This window comes from Chlorocebus sabaeus, chromosome 20, assembly GCF_047675955.1.
Source record: "Chlorocebus sabaeus isolate Y175 chromosome 20, mChlSab1.0.hap1, whole genome shotgun sequence".
Lineage (NCBI taxonomy): Eukaryota > Metazoa > Chordata > Mammalia > Primates > Cercopithecidae > Chlorocebus > Chlorocebus sabaeus.
This window is the reverse complement of record NC_132923.1, coordinates 29,291,095-29,309,946: the sequence shown is the minus strand read 5'-3', so window position 1 is coordinate 29,309,946 and position 18,852 is coordinate 29,291,095. Positions and strand designations below refer to the sequence as shown.

At 36.8% G+C, this 18,852-nt stretch overlaps 1 protein-coding gene across 6 annotated transcripts in view; it reads left to right on the top strand.

The window, feature by feature from the left end:
- NTNG1 (netrin G1) overlaps positions 1–18,852 on the top strand; it is a 353,391-nt gene that overhangs the window by 274,274 nt on the left and 60,265 nt on the right. For 2 of the 6 annotated variants that reach the window (XM_037998132.2, XM_073008531.1), the window contains exon 6: positions 11,031–11,096. The exons of 3 other annotated variants lie outside the window; for them this stretch is intronic. In XM_037998132.2, the coding sequence (XP_037854060.1) occupies positions 11,031–11,096 (66 nt within the window). Of the gene's footprint in view, positions 1–11,030; positions 11,097–13,514; positions 13,575–18,852 lie in introns of all 6 variants that reach the window. One more of the 6 variants, XM_037998135.2, reaches the window with a different exon arrangement.

The window sequence follows — 18,852 nt, the reverse complement described above, 5'->3', positions numbered from 1 at the left end:
CTGGTGAGAACACAGATAAAATGATTATTTGTGCATAACTCCATGAACATGGCAGTGCTACAGCTTTTCTGACTACTCTTAACCAATGAGGGCTACCTAGACTCAGGTGCAATTACTTAAATAATCATCATCATTTAGCAAAAATATAAGTAGTCCTATTTCTCCATACTTAATAACCAACAAACAAATTGAACTCTTTCTCTCTTAGACTGGATTTGGATGTCTAACATAATTTTAAAAAGCAGAAAATAAAAGCCAATGAATGCCTCAGGTATGTGCATCAGAACCCAAGAAAAAGTCCATGAAACCAAGGGGAGGGAATTTTGTTAAAGCATTAAACTCTAGGTTTTGTGAAGGCCTGAAACAGGCAAGTTTGTGATCAATAGTCTTTATAGAGAGAGATAAAGGAAAAAGAGAATCTGCACATTCATTTCTCCCTCCTAAAATACAAAGATCTATGTCTTCTTGACTACTTAGCTTTGAGTTTGATATAGAAAGAGTATAAAAAAATATGTGCAGAATTTGGGAGTGAGAGTACTACAGATTCCTTTCATAAATCTGTTAGTATGAATCTAAGCAATTGAAGATAAACCCCTCTTCAACCATCTATAGAACACTTCTCCAGTATCACTACAAAGAACTTTCTTCCAGCTATCATGGGAGAACCAGGTGTAGCTCCCGCTTCATATGTAAAATAATGGTGCCCTCATGCCAAGCCTGAAATTCGCATTAAGAAAATGCCCAGTAGCTTTACAGAGCAAATTTTTTACATATTTTTATATATTGCACCCTTTATCTCTAATGGCTGAAATCTTTGAGCAACTACTAAGTAACTGATTAGAAATAAATTACTGAGGAAGCAAGATTATGCGTGGTAAGCGGAGAGAATTTTCACTGTAGTGTCACCCCCTCACAGGCTTGTGTCGTAGGTGCTGTGCCAGGCAGGGTGATCGCAGTGTAAATAGCCATTGAATAATTGCGATTCCCAGCATCCATCTAAAAAGCAATACTCTGATAATTTGGATAAAGCAACTTCCTGCTTCTTATAAATGCACAGTCAGGTCTCCCAATTTATAAATCAACCCAGTTTACTTGAGCTTGTGAATAGGCCTGGACACTGATTTGTTAAGCACTAGATGTGGTAAATGTCATGAAAATTGGCCACTTTGTAAATAGAAGCAGTGTTCACATCCATTTAGAGATACCAGCCTAATGTTACAGCATCCTCTTTGTGATCTTGTTGAAACAGCATCAGTGTTACAAACTTGCAAATGAAAACCTTCAGTTCTAATAGTCTAATTTCTCTGCTTTAGTATCCCCCTTGGCATTTGCCTAACTGTATATATACCCCACAATGTGCTCCTTTCAGGCCTTGACAATTGCATTTGCACGTGCATTTTAGTGCAACAGGGAAGCAAGCAGAAGCAAGCTGACACAGATTATTGAGGCTGCTATAGTGATCTGGCCTGTCAGAAGTTTCAGAAATGGATAGATGGAAAAGTAGTTCTTTGGCGTTGGGGTGTCTTCCTGTTTGGAGTGTCAGTTGTATGTTGCATGGCCCCTCTAACTGTACTGCTCACTCGACATCCCATTCGGCCGCCTCCACCACATCCCCCATCTCTGAGCATCAGCAGATGTTGACCTTTTACACACCGAATCAGAAATTTCTGTTTTGTTTTATTTTGAAATCAGTGGTGACCTGAAAGGATGCTTCGTTGTGCCTTTGAAAAAATATATTAGCCTTTATTATCAAGAACCTAGGAAAATTTACTCCTAATAAAAACCCTCTGACTAAAAGTGATATTTTGGACCCTCCCTTCAATATGCTTCTGGCTGTTCTGCTTAGAATGCAATGGGTATTTTCTCAGATTTCCAGCAAGCAAGATGTAAGATCTTCCAGAGGTCACTCAGCATCACACATGACTAGCTTACCTGTTGCCTGGCTTTTAAGGTGAAGAGAGTTACAGTAAAACCATCAAACGTGATTGTATCTTCTAGGCTGCTTTAATGGCATTCGAAAGTTCCTTCTTTGTGGGCTTATAAGGTGCTTGTTGTGTGCACTCGTGGATTCCTTTCCTCTCCAAAGGGCAAGAATTCACACGCAGATGACACTGCCTGTTCCAGAGGGCACAGGAATGGGGTTTTCAAGGTGCAAGCCAGAGAAAAGGAAGCTGTTTGGATATGTAGCTAAGTTATAGGTGTTTGCCAGAGCTTTTGGCATTACCCCAAAGAAGGAATCAATGACTACAATTCCACTAACTATATAGAAAGATACCATTATAACAGATGTAACATCCATGAGACCCCGATTATCACAGCGTATCTCAAGGAAAATAAATGATGTATATTATCGATGTAGATTATTGACATATATAACCATCGGCTTACATACATATTCTGTATACACAGTGATTAAAGGTTTTGAAGCCCTAATAAATTTCAATAGGGATCTCAAAATGCCAACGCCTATATTAAGGTTCAAATGCATGGACAGAGTGGTCATCCTTTCCGATCATCTGCTAAAAATGTTTTTGAAACAAATTTCCCATTAAGATCATTTGTACCTGCTGTTGTCTATCTATTAACAAATAGGTTTCCCAATAATCCTAAGGATACTTGACTTAGAACTCAGTCATTCTGATCTGCTTTGGCCATGGCTGAAAAAATACTGGTGATATTGTCAGCAATTAATGAATCCCAAAATAAATCTGTAGCCTTTGAGCCTTATGATCTATGTTTTCACTTTACCTGATGTGGTAGGAATTTCTTCAGATTGCATTTTTTAATAAAGTGTATTATGCACGTGTAAGTAAAATTCATGATTTTATCCAAGTGAACATTTGTTGCTACTGATAATCCAAAGTAATAGTTGGCTTGGTGTGGGTGTTTTTATTCAAGTCAAGGAATTGATCATTACCTTCTAACATATATCATCTGATCTTTGGTCCTGAAAAGCAAATGATTAGACAAATTGTGTTAAACATTATATTATAAAGGGCATAATTAGACCCGCAAGAATTGGCCTAATGTGCAAATACATTTGTGTGGGTGATTATCACTTCTTACAAAAGCGAATGACAGTTAAGTCAGAGGTTAAAGTTAAACCATCCACAAAACGAAGATCACATCAAGGAAGACCATTTCAAACTCTTGGAGTTTTGAAATAAATAGAATTATTTTTAATAATACAAACAAAAGAAAAGAGAGATGTAAACATTTTGTGAACCTGACTCTAGATTATTTCCTTAAATTACTTTTAAATGGCTGGCATGATGTTATATGAAGCATAGAATACTGAGGAAGGTGTTTGGCTATTCCTCTCCTATCCCCCACCCCTAACTTATTCAATTTAAAACAACAGTTCACTTAAGGGAAATAGCTAATTGTCCTGTTTTATCTTATAATAAACATTGTCTTCATCACAGAGTTAAAAATTCATCTCTAATTTGATTTAATTGGCAAGACCATTAAACAAGGGAAGTGCTACCTGCAGGGATCTATCAGCCGGTTGAGGAAGCCCAGAGATGTTTTCATACTTGAAAACATTTTATGCCAGTTGGAGACCTCGTGAAAGTTGTTTTCCATACAGCATCCAAATATTTTTGTGCAGTACTGATTTATTGTAGAAACCTGGATCGTGAAGAAAATAACAAGGTTAATCATTTTCCCACCCAAGGGTTATTAATAATCGCATTCATGTTATACAGAGAGCTGCAGTGTTTGTTTGGGTTTTTTTTCCCTTTGCTTTAATACTTCTAAATCCCCCAAATAAAAGTTTCATTTGAATTGCCCTTTAACTAATTAGATTTTATGTAATGAGGAAAAAATTATCAGACTACAGTAGCGATATGGCAAATTGCATGGTGTGCTACATTAATTTTGAACTGTTTGCTGATGTTCTAGAAGGAAAGCTAAGGTCCCAGGTGAAATGCCTTTGGGACTGTCATTTACCCAGTATCCTCATCACAGAACCATTTCATATTTGTGTAACTAGCATTTCACATTCATGAAACCTTGTGGTTATCCTAAAATTGAATGAACATTAGGACATAGCTGCCTTTTTAATCCTGAAGAACAAATCGAATATTCCAATGGAGGAGCTGAAATAGTCTCCTACTTAAATTATTTTTAAAAATCCAATAAGTTTACCAATCTGTATTGACAACAATTACCCACCTTGAGCAAATTAACTTTATCATGTATTAGCATTTTCCCAGGTGACTTTATAATGTCAAGCCACTTTTTTTTTTTTTTAAGTGTGAGCTGATATCTCTGCCTTTGCCAGTTATCTCTGTGGGATCAGGAAATTCCTAGCTTAAGCAAAAACTTGCCAAGATCTCCAAAAGGTTTCATTTGATGAAACTTTAGACATGTTAACTATGAAATTCCTGTACTGTGCCAGTTACTTCAAGGATGTATCAATTGAAGTCTTCTTGGACTATCAGTGGAGAGCTGTCCAACTAACCATGCCACTGCCTAGGGAAAGTAATTGTAGAGAGATATTTCCACATGTCTACAGAATTCTATTTTACAAATGGTGAATCTGAGGTTTAGAGTGGCCACATAACTTGTCCAATGCAGTACAATCAGGAATGCCTATCTGACTGCAACGGCTACACTCATAATATTATACCAAGTGGAAGAGATTAGAAAAGAAAAATTCTAGATTAATTGACTTCTACCCTAGACTTTTTCCAATCCATTACACTGTGCTTTAGAAGGCCTGTTGATCCCTAATTGACCCATTTCTATGCAGGGAACTGTAGAGTCCTGGAGAAAAATCAGAGTTCATTTTCGGATTCCTTATTGTGTTGTCAGCTGGAGAACTTACAAGTATGGTGTCTGAGGACGGAGGTGGAGGACTCTGACCTCCCTTTTTAAAAATATGCTATTCCTCTACCACCAAACATCCTCAATATATTGAGGAAGAGGGAAAATGTATAGATGTCAGATATTTTATAGAACATGAGACAGTTCGTGAAATTAGCTATGCAAATTGTGAAACATGCTTATGCCTACTCTGTGACAGTAAACCAAAAATTTTTCTTCATCAAGATAGTTGCTTATAACAAAATAAAATTCTATCTGCCATCTCAAGGAGAACTCTACCAATATTATACCAAACTCTGTTTTCCCCATCTGTTTCATGATGGTGTGTTTTTGAGAGTAGGCAATTGCTGTGAAGATAGTCAGATTACCTCCAAGGCTCTGGGGATTTCTCCCGTAGAAGTTTAGAGTTTTCTGTGGATTTTGTTTCTTTTCTTTCTGTTTTTGTTTTGTTTTTGATTTTTTTTTTTTTTTTTTTTTTTTTTTTTTTTTGAGACGGAGTCTCACTCTGTCGCCCAGACTGGAGTGCAGTGGCACAATCTCGGCTCACTGCAAGCTCCACCTCCCGGGTTCACGCCATTCTCCCGCCTCAGCCTCCCGAATAGCTGGGACTACAGGCTCGTGCCACCACGCATGGCTAATTTTGTTTTTGGATTTTTAGTAGAGACAGGGTTTCACCGTGTTAGCCAGGATGGTCCTGTGGATTTCTTTCTGGGCATCAATAATGCTATTTCCATCCCAAATGCGATGTGTGCTTAAAAAAATTGTTTTTAATTTTAAAAAAATGCTATTTCCAGACTTCCTGAGGAATGACAGCAGTGACTGTATAAACCCAAAGAGACCTTGCAATTTTATCTCCACCAGATATTTTCCTCATATGCCAGGGAAGAATGTTTAAGGAAGGTTCACTAACATCCTCTCAGCAGTGGCATATCATATCATGGTGGTACCCTGTTTCTCACAGGTTGCCATATTTTAGAACCAAAAATTGTGTAAACATTAGTGTTGTGAGGAAGCTTAATAAAAAAGCAACTCATCCACCTCATCATTTCAGACCAGGCAGCCAAGTCTTAAATGAATTCCCTAAAGCATCTAAATAATGACAGAACCAGAATTCCAGCTCAATGTCCAATTTCCAAAATAGGACTTTTTTCATTCTACCATCACATTATAATTAACCTTCTCATTTATATAAATTAAACTAAAATATGAGATATTACATGGTAGACAATACTAGAAAAAAAAAATCAGAAAACTTTCTCCTTGATGGGGAAGTTACATTTTTACAATGTTCTTGAAGGCCATCCACAAAGTGACTTGAAAGCTGCTCAGTAGATGCCATGTGTGATAGAAGACAACTTACTATTCTAAAGCAACTCTACCTCTAAAGCTTCTCTGATGTAAATAAACCGTCTTTAGTTTTCTGTTTCAAGCTTGCTTTACAGCTTGACTCACTGGGACGTCAGCACTAGACAGTCAGATTTAGCAATTCTATCATAGTTTTCTTCAACTTACAATGCAGTGAGCTTTGCTTAGGTGCAGAAGAGGAAACTATTTCCTTCCAAAGTCTAATTTTTATAACCAAAATCTCAATTTTTCTCATTCATGAAAATTGATTTCAAGTGCCACCACTAAATTGTCATGTAACAGTTTTGGGGGTGGGTTCTTAAAAAAAATTGGAGAAACTACCTATTTGATTCATATTCTAAGCTGATGTGGCTCTAAACCAAAAGAAATTTAGGAATCAACCATTTTCAGATTAAAGGTTAAAAATCAAATATTGTCCACAGTATTACAAAATAATTTGTATTGCTTTCTGAATAATAGTAATTGATAGAGACCCTAGAATTGGATTATTCTCTAAAGTAAGCTATATCTTAAGAGATCTTTTTAACTTATCGGATCACTTGCTTTAAGAACAATTAATACTGAAAAATAAAGGGGAAGATATTATTTTCCTACTTCGAGTCAGTAACTGTTGATAGCACAGCAATCTGATTTTTATTTACAATAGCAACCACAAATAGAATGAGCTAACATTTACTGAGTGCTCACTACAATGCCAAGCAAATATTAACTCATTCTGTCTTGACAACAGTGAGTAGCAGATAGTGTCATTGTCTATTCCATTTTGCAGATGAGAAAAGCTAGGCACAAAGAAGTTAAGGAATCGTCAAAGTGGTGGAACAGGGCTTTTAACCCAGCCTGAGCTCTATTTGCATGCATCACATCTTAAATAAATTTATCCTAAATATTAGATTACTTTCTAGGCTTCCCACAGATACAATCTGAAAATTCAGACTAATAATAGCAACCGAAAGGCATTTCAGATATTTTATATTTTAAAGGAGGCACTATGGAATAAGTGATTTTGGTCTCCATACTACCTATGTAGACATAGTCTTTGGAGCCTGACCAGGGAGATCCTCAAGACAAATTGTCAATTTTCCTAAAGGTATGGAACCAGGATCCTTAAGAAGAAGTGCTTTCCATAAAAAAGCTATTCCTGAATGATTTGTCATTTACAAACATATCATAATCCTTCCCCTCACCCTTACAATAATTTCTCAATTCAGTTTGGGTTTCCCTGACAGTCAAAAGGTCCACAGTCAAGGCATGTAGGGAGAATTTCCTCCACACAAGGAATTCTTAATCCACTAGATTCTCCAAATGACATATGCCTCATATGTACAGGCATCACCCTTCCATGAACTTTACTATGATGCTGCTAGGCCATGAGAATACCACTGGAGTGATGGAACTTGTCAGCTGAGAGAAACCTTAGAAATTTCCTTATCTGTTTTACAGATAAGAAAAGTAAAATCCAGAGGAATTAACAGCCAGATAGCTCCTCAGTGGCAGAACGGGGATCAGACCTCTCATCTTCTGAATCCCAGTGCCCTTTGCCTTGTAACAAAACACCACTCTGAGACATTCATATTGACCCAAAGATTTTCCCTAGTTGATTTGTGGGAAAAAAAAAGAAATTAATACATTCTACAACAGTTCATACAAAGAAGCAATACACATATTGTTGATGTATTATAATTTGTTTCCATTGCTAAGAACTTTTCTCACTAAGAATTCGCAGAAACTTCATGTTCTACAAAAACTTTCATTGGAATTGGATGTGATAAGATAGAATTACTCTCAGTCATACTATTAAAGTAGCCTCTAATATGCTTAATTTACTTCTGGGAATTAAATGTTAGTAATATTTGTTGAGCATTTACTACATGCTAAGGTATTAGAATAAAAAGTAAAATTACTCAGAGAGTAATTGGCTAATTTTAAGTTGTTTTCTCACTTGGTCTTGCAATTATAAAACAAAATACATTTTAAAAATTAAGATGAGATATTAACTTAAAAAATCTCATTATGGCCAAATGTTAAAATATATATGTGCAGTCAGTAACACACTATAGGACTTTAGAGGCCACAAATTTCAGTATCCATTTTTACAGGATAACATTTTTCCTCCCAAGGAAAATGCAGAGCACATAAAATTTTGTCCCACTGGACATATGTATGAATTTTATCAGGATTTTCATACAATGGCTGCTGGTGGTTCTGAGATTTAGTAGTTCAAGGAGATTAGGCATTCTACATAATGAAATTATTTGAAAAAAAAAAAAAGTCAAATTATATTCCCAGGCAAACACAAAGGCTTCCCCTGCCCAAGAAAATATTTTAGGTACACAATACGGAAGACAATTATATTCTCAGTAGGAACAGATTGTAAGTGAGGTGTCTATCTTGATAAGTACATACAGGTCAAGAAGTCTCAGCAATTTGAAAGCAGAATGACTTACATTAATTTTTTTAATACATATAAGAAGATCCATAAACTGGAAACTCAGCATCCTGGGGGGTGAAAAATCATAAAACACTAAGAAAGGAGTTATACTAAAATACAGGCACAGACAAATATTTAAAATATTCAAATATGAAATAAAGTTTAATTTATAGCATTATTTTTCAGAACTCATTTCTAAAATTGATTTAATATAAAATTATTATCTTTACTTAAATTTCTTGGCAAAGCTCAATAACAAAATAATAAATCATACTAGTACTTGCATTTTATCAAGACAAACCAGTCACTACTTAACATTAAGCTTGCAAATATCACCCCTACTTATGACCTATATTTGTCTCTGTACAGAAAAAGATGGAGAGAGCTAGTTCACGAAACTAAGATTGTCTTAATCTGATACTAATAATACAAATACATTTTTTATGTAAAACCACACTAATACTTGAAAGCTTTATTAAATAAAACAATTTCTGGGAATACAGACAATACTAATTTCCTCAGAACACAAATTTATAGTTTTTCAAAGCTGATCATCACAGATCAAGTAGGCTTGTCCTATTAACTCAATATCTACCATTCAATATCTACCCATCATCAAAATACTCAAGTGAAAAGCAACATTCGGTCAATTAACTTACATATTTTGCCTACATGTTACCAAATACTTATGTCTTTAATAACACCTGAGTACCGATGTGGAAAATTATTACATTCTTTCTTCCTTCACAAATTTTCATAGATATCATCAAGATTTCCTTTGCCTTTCTGGATAGATGTATGAGAACAGAGCGGAACAGAGCAACAGCTCTGTTGTCTCTATCAGATCAGCTTTTCTAGCAAATATTTAAAAAGCAAAGTTATAGTGCAAGTCTTTTGTCTTGGAAGAAGGCACTATAATCTAATTATGGAGGAAACAACATGATAATAACCTGTTTACAGTAGCATAGCCACTTGATATCTATATCTCAATTATCAGATATTTACTGAAGCCCTCTGCAAGGCTTTGCCCTTCTTCAAAGAGATCCAATCCAATTAGAGAGATGAGAAATCGACCTATAAAATTTTAACTGGCAATATTAAAACTCATGCCTGTCCACATATCAGTGAGACAACAGGAGCACTGAAAGTAACAGGTTACAGAAATGTAGAGCCAAGAGCCGTCCTTACGGACCTGGGTGGTACCAAAGGACAATACAAGACATGTGGTTTTGAGACTGGACTCAATAGATGGTAGGATTTTAGTCATAAAATAGCTGCTTTAATAGTCATGCCCTATGCACCTTCACAAAAGTAGTTTAAAAACATTAAATCCTAGCCTGGATGTTCTGCCTTCCATAACTGGAAGACACAAATAATACCAAGACATAAATAATACCAATTCTTTTTTTTTTTTTTTTTTTGGAGACGGAGTCTGTCTCTGTGGCCCAGGCTGGAGTGCAGTGGCCGGATCTCAGCTCACTGCAAGCTCCGCCCCCGGGTTCCCGCCATTCTCCTGTCTCAGCCTCCCGAGTAGCTGGGACTACAGGCGCCCGCCACCTCGCCCGGCTAGTTTTTTGTATTTTTTTAGTAGAGACGGGGTTTCACCGTGTTAGCCAGGATGGTCTCGATCTCCTGACCTCGTGATCCGCCCGTCTCGGCCTCCCAAAGTGCTGGGATTACAGGCTTGAGCCACCGCGCCCGGCCCCAATTCTTAAATTAATTAATGCTTTTATTTATTTCTGCATTGGAACCAATAACTCTAGAAGCATATTTTGAGGTAAAGGCATCATGAAAACACATACACGCCCATACATATGAACTTTAGATACAATAGGAAGCAGCTTGGACTTTTCTCCATAAGCCAAAACCGCCAGATATCCCTCTTTCCTTTTCTGAGGAACTACACATATAAAAATAGCAAATATATCCACTCCTTTTCAGAGATAATGGCTCACACTTAAAACACACCCCAAAGAATCTATCATGAAAGACTAATGCAACCAGTTCATATCTGTAAATATAAATTGAGGAGAATGGAATCCTCAAGTGAGAAATTATTTCTTTAGTGTTATCTTCTAGGCTCAGGCACCAGCTTTACGTAATCGTTTGGATTGCTGAAGTCCTTATTTGTATTTTTGTGTGTGTGTAAGAACACTCTACCTTATTTTAAAAGTAAATGTGTAGCTTTGGTAGGGAAGTAGCTATATATTTAATGTCCATTCAATGTTTTGGGAATCATCAATTGCTTGCTCTTGTTTGATGTGGAAGTCATGTTTTGTTTAAGTGCATCACAGCCAAGTTAAGGAGCAGATGTGTGGTTTGTGTCTTTATCCATATATATTTCTGTTTAGACCAAATGACATTATAGCTGAAAATAACATACCCTGATTTTTCCTGATGCATGCAGATCCTCCAAAGTTTAATAGGATATGGCCGAATATTTCTTCCCTTGAGGTTTCTAACCCAAAACAAGGTAGGAGCATGTAAAATTCCTACTGATATAAAATCCCACGTTTGGGGGAAAATCCTATATACCATTTTTAGCACAAAAAAAGAGCATTATCATGAACGCTATGTCTTTGAAAGAATCATAATTCAATCTTTTTTCTAATATGAAGAGTGTCCCAAAAATATTAGAGTGAAAGATGAAGGGGAAAATTAAATGGCATGGAAGTTAAAAAACCCTTTACCAGATTACACTGAAGGTCAGTCAGTCCCAAGAGGAGTCTAGATTTCTGTTGCCACCACAGTGTGGAGTACAAACAAGACTTAAAAATGTGTGAGTGGCACAGGCATCCTCTCAATGTCTTCCTCTTACTTTTAAGTCAACCAACTGGTACCTCAGTTGTACTGAGGATCTGAGAAAATATATAGAGGTAGCACTGTGACACTTGACAGATCTGTTTTCTCTGACTATTGCTCCATACTGACTTGCAAAAATTTGGAGCAATCTCTCTGTCTCTTTCCCTCCCTCTGTTTTCCTCTCTTCCTCCCTCCCTTTAGCCTCTCTCACACACTCTTTCTCACTCTCTGTCTCCTCTCTCCCTCTCCCCCCTACCTCCTCCCTCCTCTCTCTCTCTCTCTTTGTCTGTTTTTCACATCACAGTAAATTTTCCTTCTTGGAACTTTTCCTTTTATCTTCTTTATCAATTAACATTCATGTGTTCCAGCATTTAGAGCAATCTGTTCTCTGTCTGTCCTTAGAGCAGTAATTATTTTCTAACTCCTAATGTCAAAGAAGAAAAAGAAAATAAAAAGAAAAAGGAAAACAACACTGATAGACAGAAATGTGATTACGCAGGAAGAGAACTTTTAAAGGCTGAGCAATAAACTTCATAAGCTTCAGTGTAATGTTAAATTAATATTAACATCTAGCCTATAGATATGTATAAATAGGAATTTATTTTAACGTAAGATTGTATTATTTTGCCTTCTTCCTTCTTCTTCAAAAAAGGCACATCTTTGGCTTCCACCTTCCTTAGTTATATACAGGATGTTCCTTTAAAGCTCTAATGAATACAGATGGAAGAGGAAATGAGCAAAAGGAGGAACCAGGAAATAGCTGCTAAGCAAAACAAAATATATTAGCAATTTGTTGAGGAGTCAAATTGGAAGGGCTGCATTTTCAGTCCTTGATCAGAGTGATGAAATCTAGACTGTCCTAGATACATATATTACTAGCAAATAGAATTATCTTAATCATCTGCTCCAAATGAATTTTTTCAAGTTTCTGCATACATATGTGAAAGAAGAAATACAGATCAAGCTCGCCCCTATTAGTATAATGCTGTGAGGATTCGGAGGAGGTTTAGTGGCTTTATTCCCTGGCAAGTTCAATGACAGCATCTTCAGTGAAATGTCACTCAGTATTTCCTGTTGAATTTCATAGTTCACAAATTATACAACACAGGCTCTAAGACAACACTTCTCCACAGTGAGTTTTGAGCTGAACAAGATTATGCATTGTTCAAAACCTGAAATAGGCCCATTTAATTATTTTGCTGTGTTGTCTGTGAGAGTCACAGGACAAAACACTTTCAGAAATATTGTTACGTGATACCAGTCGCACTTTCTTAGAATGTGGATAATGAGTTCAAATGAATCTACTGAGAAGCGGCCCAGTTGAGCAAAGTGCTTAAATTTTGAAATTTTAGCGAAAGGTGCACTTGGTAGCAGAGGCCAGTTCTATGCAGCCATAATTTATCTTGTCAGCATCTGCAAAGAACATCAGGCTCTATCCTGTTTTGGCTATTTTCACAAGCAACTCTTCATGAATAATTGGAAAATAAATGGCAGGCAAACACAGAGAGAAATCCCTGCCGTTAACAAGCTGATATCATCAAAAAGGTAATAAATGCTGAGAAGACAACTTTTAAAGGTACACATGTTCAAGGTGACTCGGAGATAGGCCCAAATGCTGCTGAATGGCTGACTATTGGGACTATGTTCTAGGATGCCTAATCAGTTCAACAAGAATAGTCTGAATGGTGTATATGTCGACTAGTTTATCATGACACAGAATGTCATGGTGAACTGAGGCAATGATAATGTCAACTGACAACACAACTACTATTTTCAAAGATTGACAGTGGGGGATCCTACTATCCATATTGTTATGGGAACAATCCTTGCTTCACTGGATTCTTGATTTAAATGGTAATGATTTTGCCCTCTGAAAAGAAAACTTCTAAACTGTATTACTGACAATGTTGAACCATTTGCAGCCAAATACAAGCCTTACTTTGTGATTGAAATAAACTCCCAGAAACAACAGATACAAATAGTCTGTTAATTTAGGGCTACTTTTCAAGTGGGTTGGTGATAAGTTATTACAGTTTGAACGTTTCACTATTGTTTCTAATTTGCTGTTCATTCTTTTAAACCTATCCAGTTGCTCCCAAATTAGCTTTGTCAACAGTTTCTTCTGTTCAAGTTGCAAACCACAAGAGAGGTAGGAATTCTTGGATTCATACAGTGATTTCATGGTGTTATGTGTTGTGAAACATTGCACTGTATGAATCTGGAATATCTGTGAAGTGTACCCATCAGCTTATCGGTGAGGCATGTTGACTGATATCAATCAATGCATCAAATAGTACTGAGAATCATCTGTAAGAAAAAAAAATGCTTCACTCAGAAACTTGACTGCAATTAAAAATGCTACATTTGTTTTCTGAAAGATTAATGTGTGAATAAGAATTACAATGGTTGAGGTTCCTGTTCAGATCATGAATGTTAGAGCACCATCATGGATACTCATTTGCACTGAAAATAAGGAAACCCACTTATAGTGAGTTTCAAGGATGCTTTTCATGAGACCAGAATGGCAGGTTCCATGTATGGTGCCCATTTCGCTTTATGACCAATGAAACATCTTGGAATTTATGCTTCCAAAAAACTGTTTTGAATAACTTTGAAAAACACAAGTGAAGATCTGCATTGGATTAAGTGTTGCTTATGATCCAAAAATAGTAGCTATATTACTTTCTTTAAATGAAAGTGAGCAGCATCTCATCTGTGACTCATGAATGGCCCATTCCAGCTAGCATCTGTCATTCACAGAATGAAGATTTTTCAGGAAACATAAAGACTTCTGTTTTTATTTCACCATTTTTTTCTTTAAATGTCCTGTGTAACAGGTGTGTCTTGTTTTCCACCCTTGACTGTTGGGCATATGTCACATTTTGGTTTTGTTTTTTGTTTTTTCATAAAACACCTCTTACAAAGAAATACATTTATTAATAAAATCTGAACTTAGTTTGACCCATTTGGTGAAAATGACCATAATGTTTTCCTATTCCTTATTGAATTTAGTCATTTCCCAGATTTTAATCAATGTTGAATTTGTCCTTCTGTGGCATATAGAGAAAAAGTGGAAACTGGTCAGGAAATGGGAAAAGGGAAACCAAGAGTATTTAAACCATATGTCAAAATTTTCTCAAATGTGCTGTTAACCGTGGAACATAGAAGATGCCAATTTGGGTTGAGGGGGACCCAATTGGTTTGAAATTTTGGGAAATAAGTCCTGTATGAGAAGAGCAGATGCAGGCTCAGAGGGTAACAGATCAATTTGGGTATGTGGTGTGTCATATAGGCAGTCACTGAAGCCACCATAGGGATGCCATATGGAAAGAAACAAAGGAGGTGAAGGAGAAAGGAAGGAAAAAGCATGTGTAAAGTTCATCTCTTTTCTGTCATGTCAAGCGTGCTGGATATACAAGAGGCCTCTGAACCTGGAATTTGACCCTGCCATCTCTAGTTTCTTGAGGACACAGCACCAATGAGGTCCAGACACATTCCTGGAGGCAGGGAGAAGTTACCCAATGAGGTAGACTTACCATAGACAAATTGACATCATCGTCAAATGATATGTGTGGAAGAGCTTCAACAGCTACGTACGGATGCAAGACAGGGTTGTGGGTGGGGAAAAGACAAAGAAAAAGCTAGAGCCTCTTAATTCCCAGAATCACTCCATTTAATGCAGTGAAGGGAAAATTCTTTTTAGAGTTCCAATTCCTTCACCTTTAAGGTCTTTTTCTCAAATTCTTTCTTTTTGAATGTCTAAAGTTAATTTTAATCAGCTCTGGATTTGAATTAGCTTTCCTCATTTGGCCAAAAAGAAAAACAAAACAAAAAACAAAAACTACCTGTTCTAATTGTGCCACGTTCATTGTATTTTATGTTATATTTACAGAGATAATTTACTAATGTAATTATAGGCAACATGGGGAACCCCTCCTCTTAGTAACATTCTTTTTCTTTCATTCTCTGTATCCAACCTCTTGATTTCCTGGAAATCTTATCCGCCCACGTCTTCCCCAGCCAGTGTCAGTCAGAAGGAACTTTTTAAACTTTAGAGGAGAGTTGGTCCTTTCCTTATCTAGAAAGTCAACTTTGAACCCTTCCCCTTGTAAAACACCTCTAGCTTTCATTGCTCTGGCTAGGTACTAAGTACTTTATCACAACTGCCTTCTATATTGCAATATATCATATATATTACACATATATAGTATTTTTTCTATCTTCCCACTAGAACAATAGTGCTCAATGGGGATGTGGTGGATTTTGCCCTCCAGGGGACATTTGGCAATGTCTGGAGACATTTTTGTTTGTCACAGTTTGGTGGGTGCTACCACATCTAGTCATCTAGTCCGTAGAGGGCCCAGGGATGCATCTGAAAAGCCTACAATGCACAGGACAGCTCCATACAACAAAGTTGTTTGGCCCAAAATGGCAATAGTGCCAAGACTGAGAAACCCCACACTAGACTCTGAAGACCTGGACCTCATTCCCTTTGTCTTCTGGTACATGATGGCTGTACATGGTACAGGGTAGTTCTCAATAAATATGTGTTGCCAATGGTTGCCATGCCACATTGTGTATACGTAAAGCTAAAGACCCCCTTTAGCTTTGCTTATACAACAGTAATAAAACTCATCTGAAATGCGATTTGATATTAAAAACTATATAAAACCACAGCAATTTTCAGAAACCTGCTTTTTCTCTGCCTAAGCTGATCTGTTAATAGACATGTAGTCGACTCTCAGCTAAAATAATCACTAACTCAGCTGTAGCTTGTTCTGTGGCTACTGTTTTTCTAAACTCCTTAATATATAGGATATAGCCAGATTCTCCTCAGGAATTCAAATGATGAAGGAATGAATTTAAACATAACTTTTCTCCATATCTTCCTCTATTCCCCCAAAGGAAGGGGTCTCAGGATCATCATTCATTCATTCATTTGACAATGTTTTTTCAGTGCTTAGTGTATGCCAGGCAATATTTTAAGTCCTGTAGTTATAATTGTACACAAAACAGACACAGTCTGCCCTTGAATATTTACTCTCAACTAGAGGGGGAGAAGTTATTTTTGCATATACTTTTTGAATATTATAAATTCTATGAAAAAATATAAATAAGATTAGGAAATTGAGGGATTAGGGTATGTGGGTAGGGGCTATTATCTCAGATTAAATTTTCAGAGAATTTTCTTTGAGAAGATATTTTAAAAAGAAGTGGGGAAGCAAATAATGGAGATGTCTGGGGGTATTCCAGACCAGCGAGTGCAAAGGCCCTGGGAAGTGCTTGGTGTGTTCGAAGAGCAACATGGAGGCACTGTGCCATTAATTCGGAGGAGAGTGCTAGCAATGAGCCCCCAGGGAGGACAGGGGCTAGGTCACTAGAGAATTAATGAACTCCTCCTTTATTCTGAATAAGATGTGAAGCCATTAGGATGATGAGCAGAGAGATGTCATGACCTCACTAAAGTTTTGAAAGAGTCAGTCTGTCTGCTGTGTGGAGATGACATTATCACACGGGTTGAGGCCAGAAGAACAGTTTGGGGATGATGGCAATAATCCAAGAAAGGGCTGATGATGCATCTAAGGAAAAGGTGGTAGAGATGGTGAGAGGTGTAAGCTAAGCAGTTGGAGGAATGGAGTAGTCATTTACTGAGATAGAACATCCTGGGTGAGTAGCAAGTTTAGCAAGGCAACTAAAGAGCTCAGCTTTGAACAAGTTAAAGTTGAAATGTTTATAAAACATCCAAGTGAAAATTCTAGGAAGGCAGTGGCACACAATGGATGATGCTGAAGGGAGTCTCGCTAATTAACTGGGGAGTCAGTCCACCCTGGAAATAACTATTTTGGAATGGCCCACATATAGACTATGGGGTTGGGTAAAAATCATCTAAGGTGAATGTAGGAAACAAAGAGGTCCAAGGATTAAACCTTGAGACATTTGAGGAGATGAGGACAAAAAGCAAAAGAGAGAAAACAGCAATAATGGGTTGGGAAGGAGGAGAACCTAGAGCGTGTGGTGTCCCAGAACCCCCTGCTTCAGGAAGGATTACCAGGCAGTTCTGGGGACCCCATTGAGGTTTATGGTCATGAACTTTAAATGAGACTTGTTTCTAAATGGTTGGAGAAAAACTAGCCACATTTAGCTACTGGGATATGAGCATGAAGAGATGAAAAGTTGAATTTAAAAAAATTAGATTCAGGGGGTACATGTGCTTGTGTGTTTCATGGATATTACATGCATAATGGCTGGGGATTGGGCTTCTAGTATGCTTATCACCTAAATATTGGACGTTGTACCCAGTAGGGAATTTTTCAACCTTCAAACATCCACCATTTTAGAGTGTTCATGGTCTATTTTCTCCATCTTTATGTCCATGTGTACCCTTCCTTTAACCCCCACTTATAAATAAGAACATGCAATATTTGATTTTCTGCTTCTCTGTTAGTTAACTTAGGATAATGGCCTACAACTCCATCCATGTTGCTGCAAATGACATGATTTAATTCTTTTTTTATGTCTGCATAGTATTTCATGGTGTATACACACATTTTCTTTATTTAATCAACCATTGGTGGAGACTTAGGGTGGTTTCATGACTTTGCTATCATACATAGTGATGCAATAAACATATGACTGTAGTTGTCTTTTTTATATAATGATTTATGTTCCTTTGGGTAGATACCCCGTAGCAGAATTGCTGGGTCAAATGGCAGTTCTCTGAGATATCTCCATACTGTTTTCCATGGAGCTTGATCTTATTTACATTCCCACCAATAGTATATGAGTATTCTTTTTTCTCTACATCCATACCAACATCTCTCGCTTTTTGACTTTTTAATTACAGTCATTTTGACTGGTGTAAGATGGCACCTTAGTGAGATTTTACTTTACATTTCTCTGAATATTAGTAATACTGAGAATTTTTTTCATGTATTTGTTGGCTACTTGTACATCTTCTCTTGAGAAAAGTCTGTTCATGCCTTTTCCCAATTTTTAATGGGGTGGTTTGTTGTATTCTTGTTGAGTTATTTGAGTTCCTTGTAGATTTTAAACATTAGTCTTTAGAGGCGTAATTTCTAAATACTTCTCCCATTATGTAGGTTGTCTATTTATTCTGTTGATTATTTATTTTGCTGCGCAGAAGCTCTTTAGTTTAAGTCTCATTTTTTTTTTAATTTTTGTTTTTGTTGTATTTGCTTTTTGGTCTTCATTATAAATTCTTTGCCTAGGCTGATGTGCAAAAGAGTTTTTCCCTGGTTTTCTTCCAGGAGTTTTATGGTTTCAGGTCTTACATGTAGGTCCTTAATCCATCTTGAGTTAATATTTATATGGGGTGAGATAGAGGTTCAGTTTCATTCTTCTGCATATTGCTAGCCAGTTTTCTCAGCACTGTTTATTGAATAGGGTGTTTTGCCCCATTGTTTAGT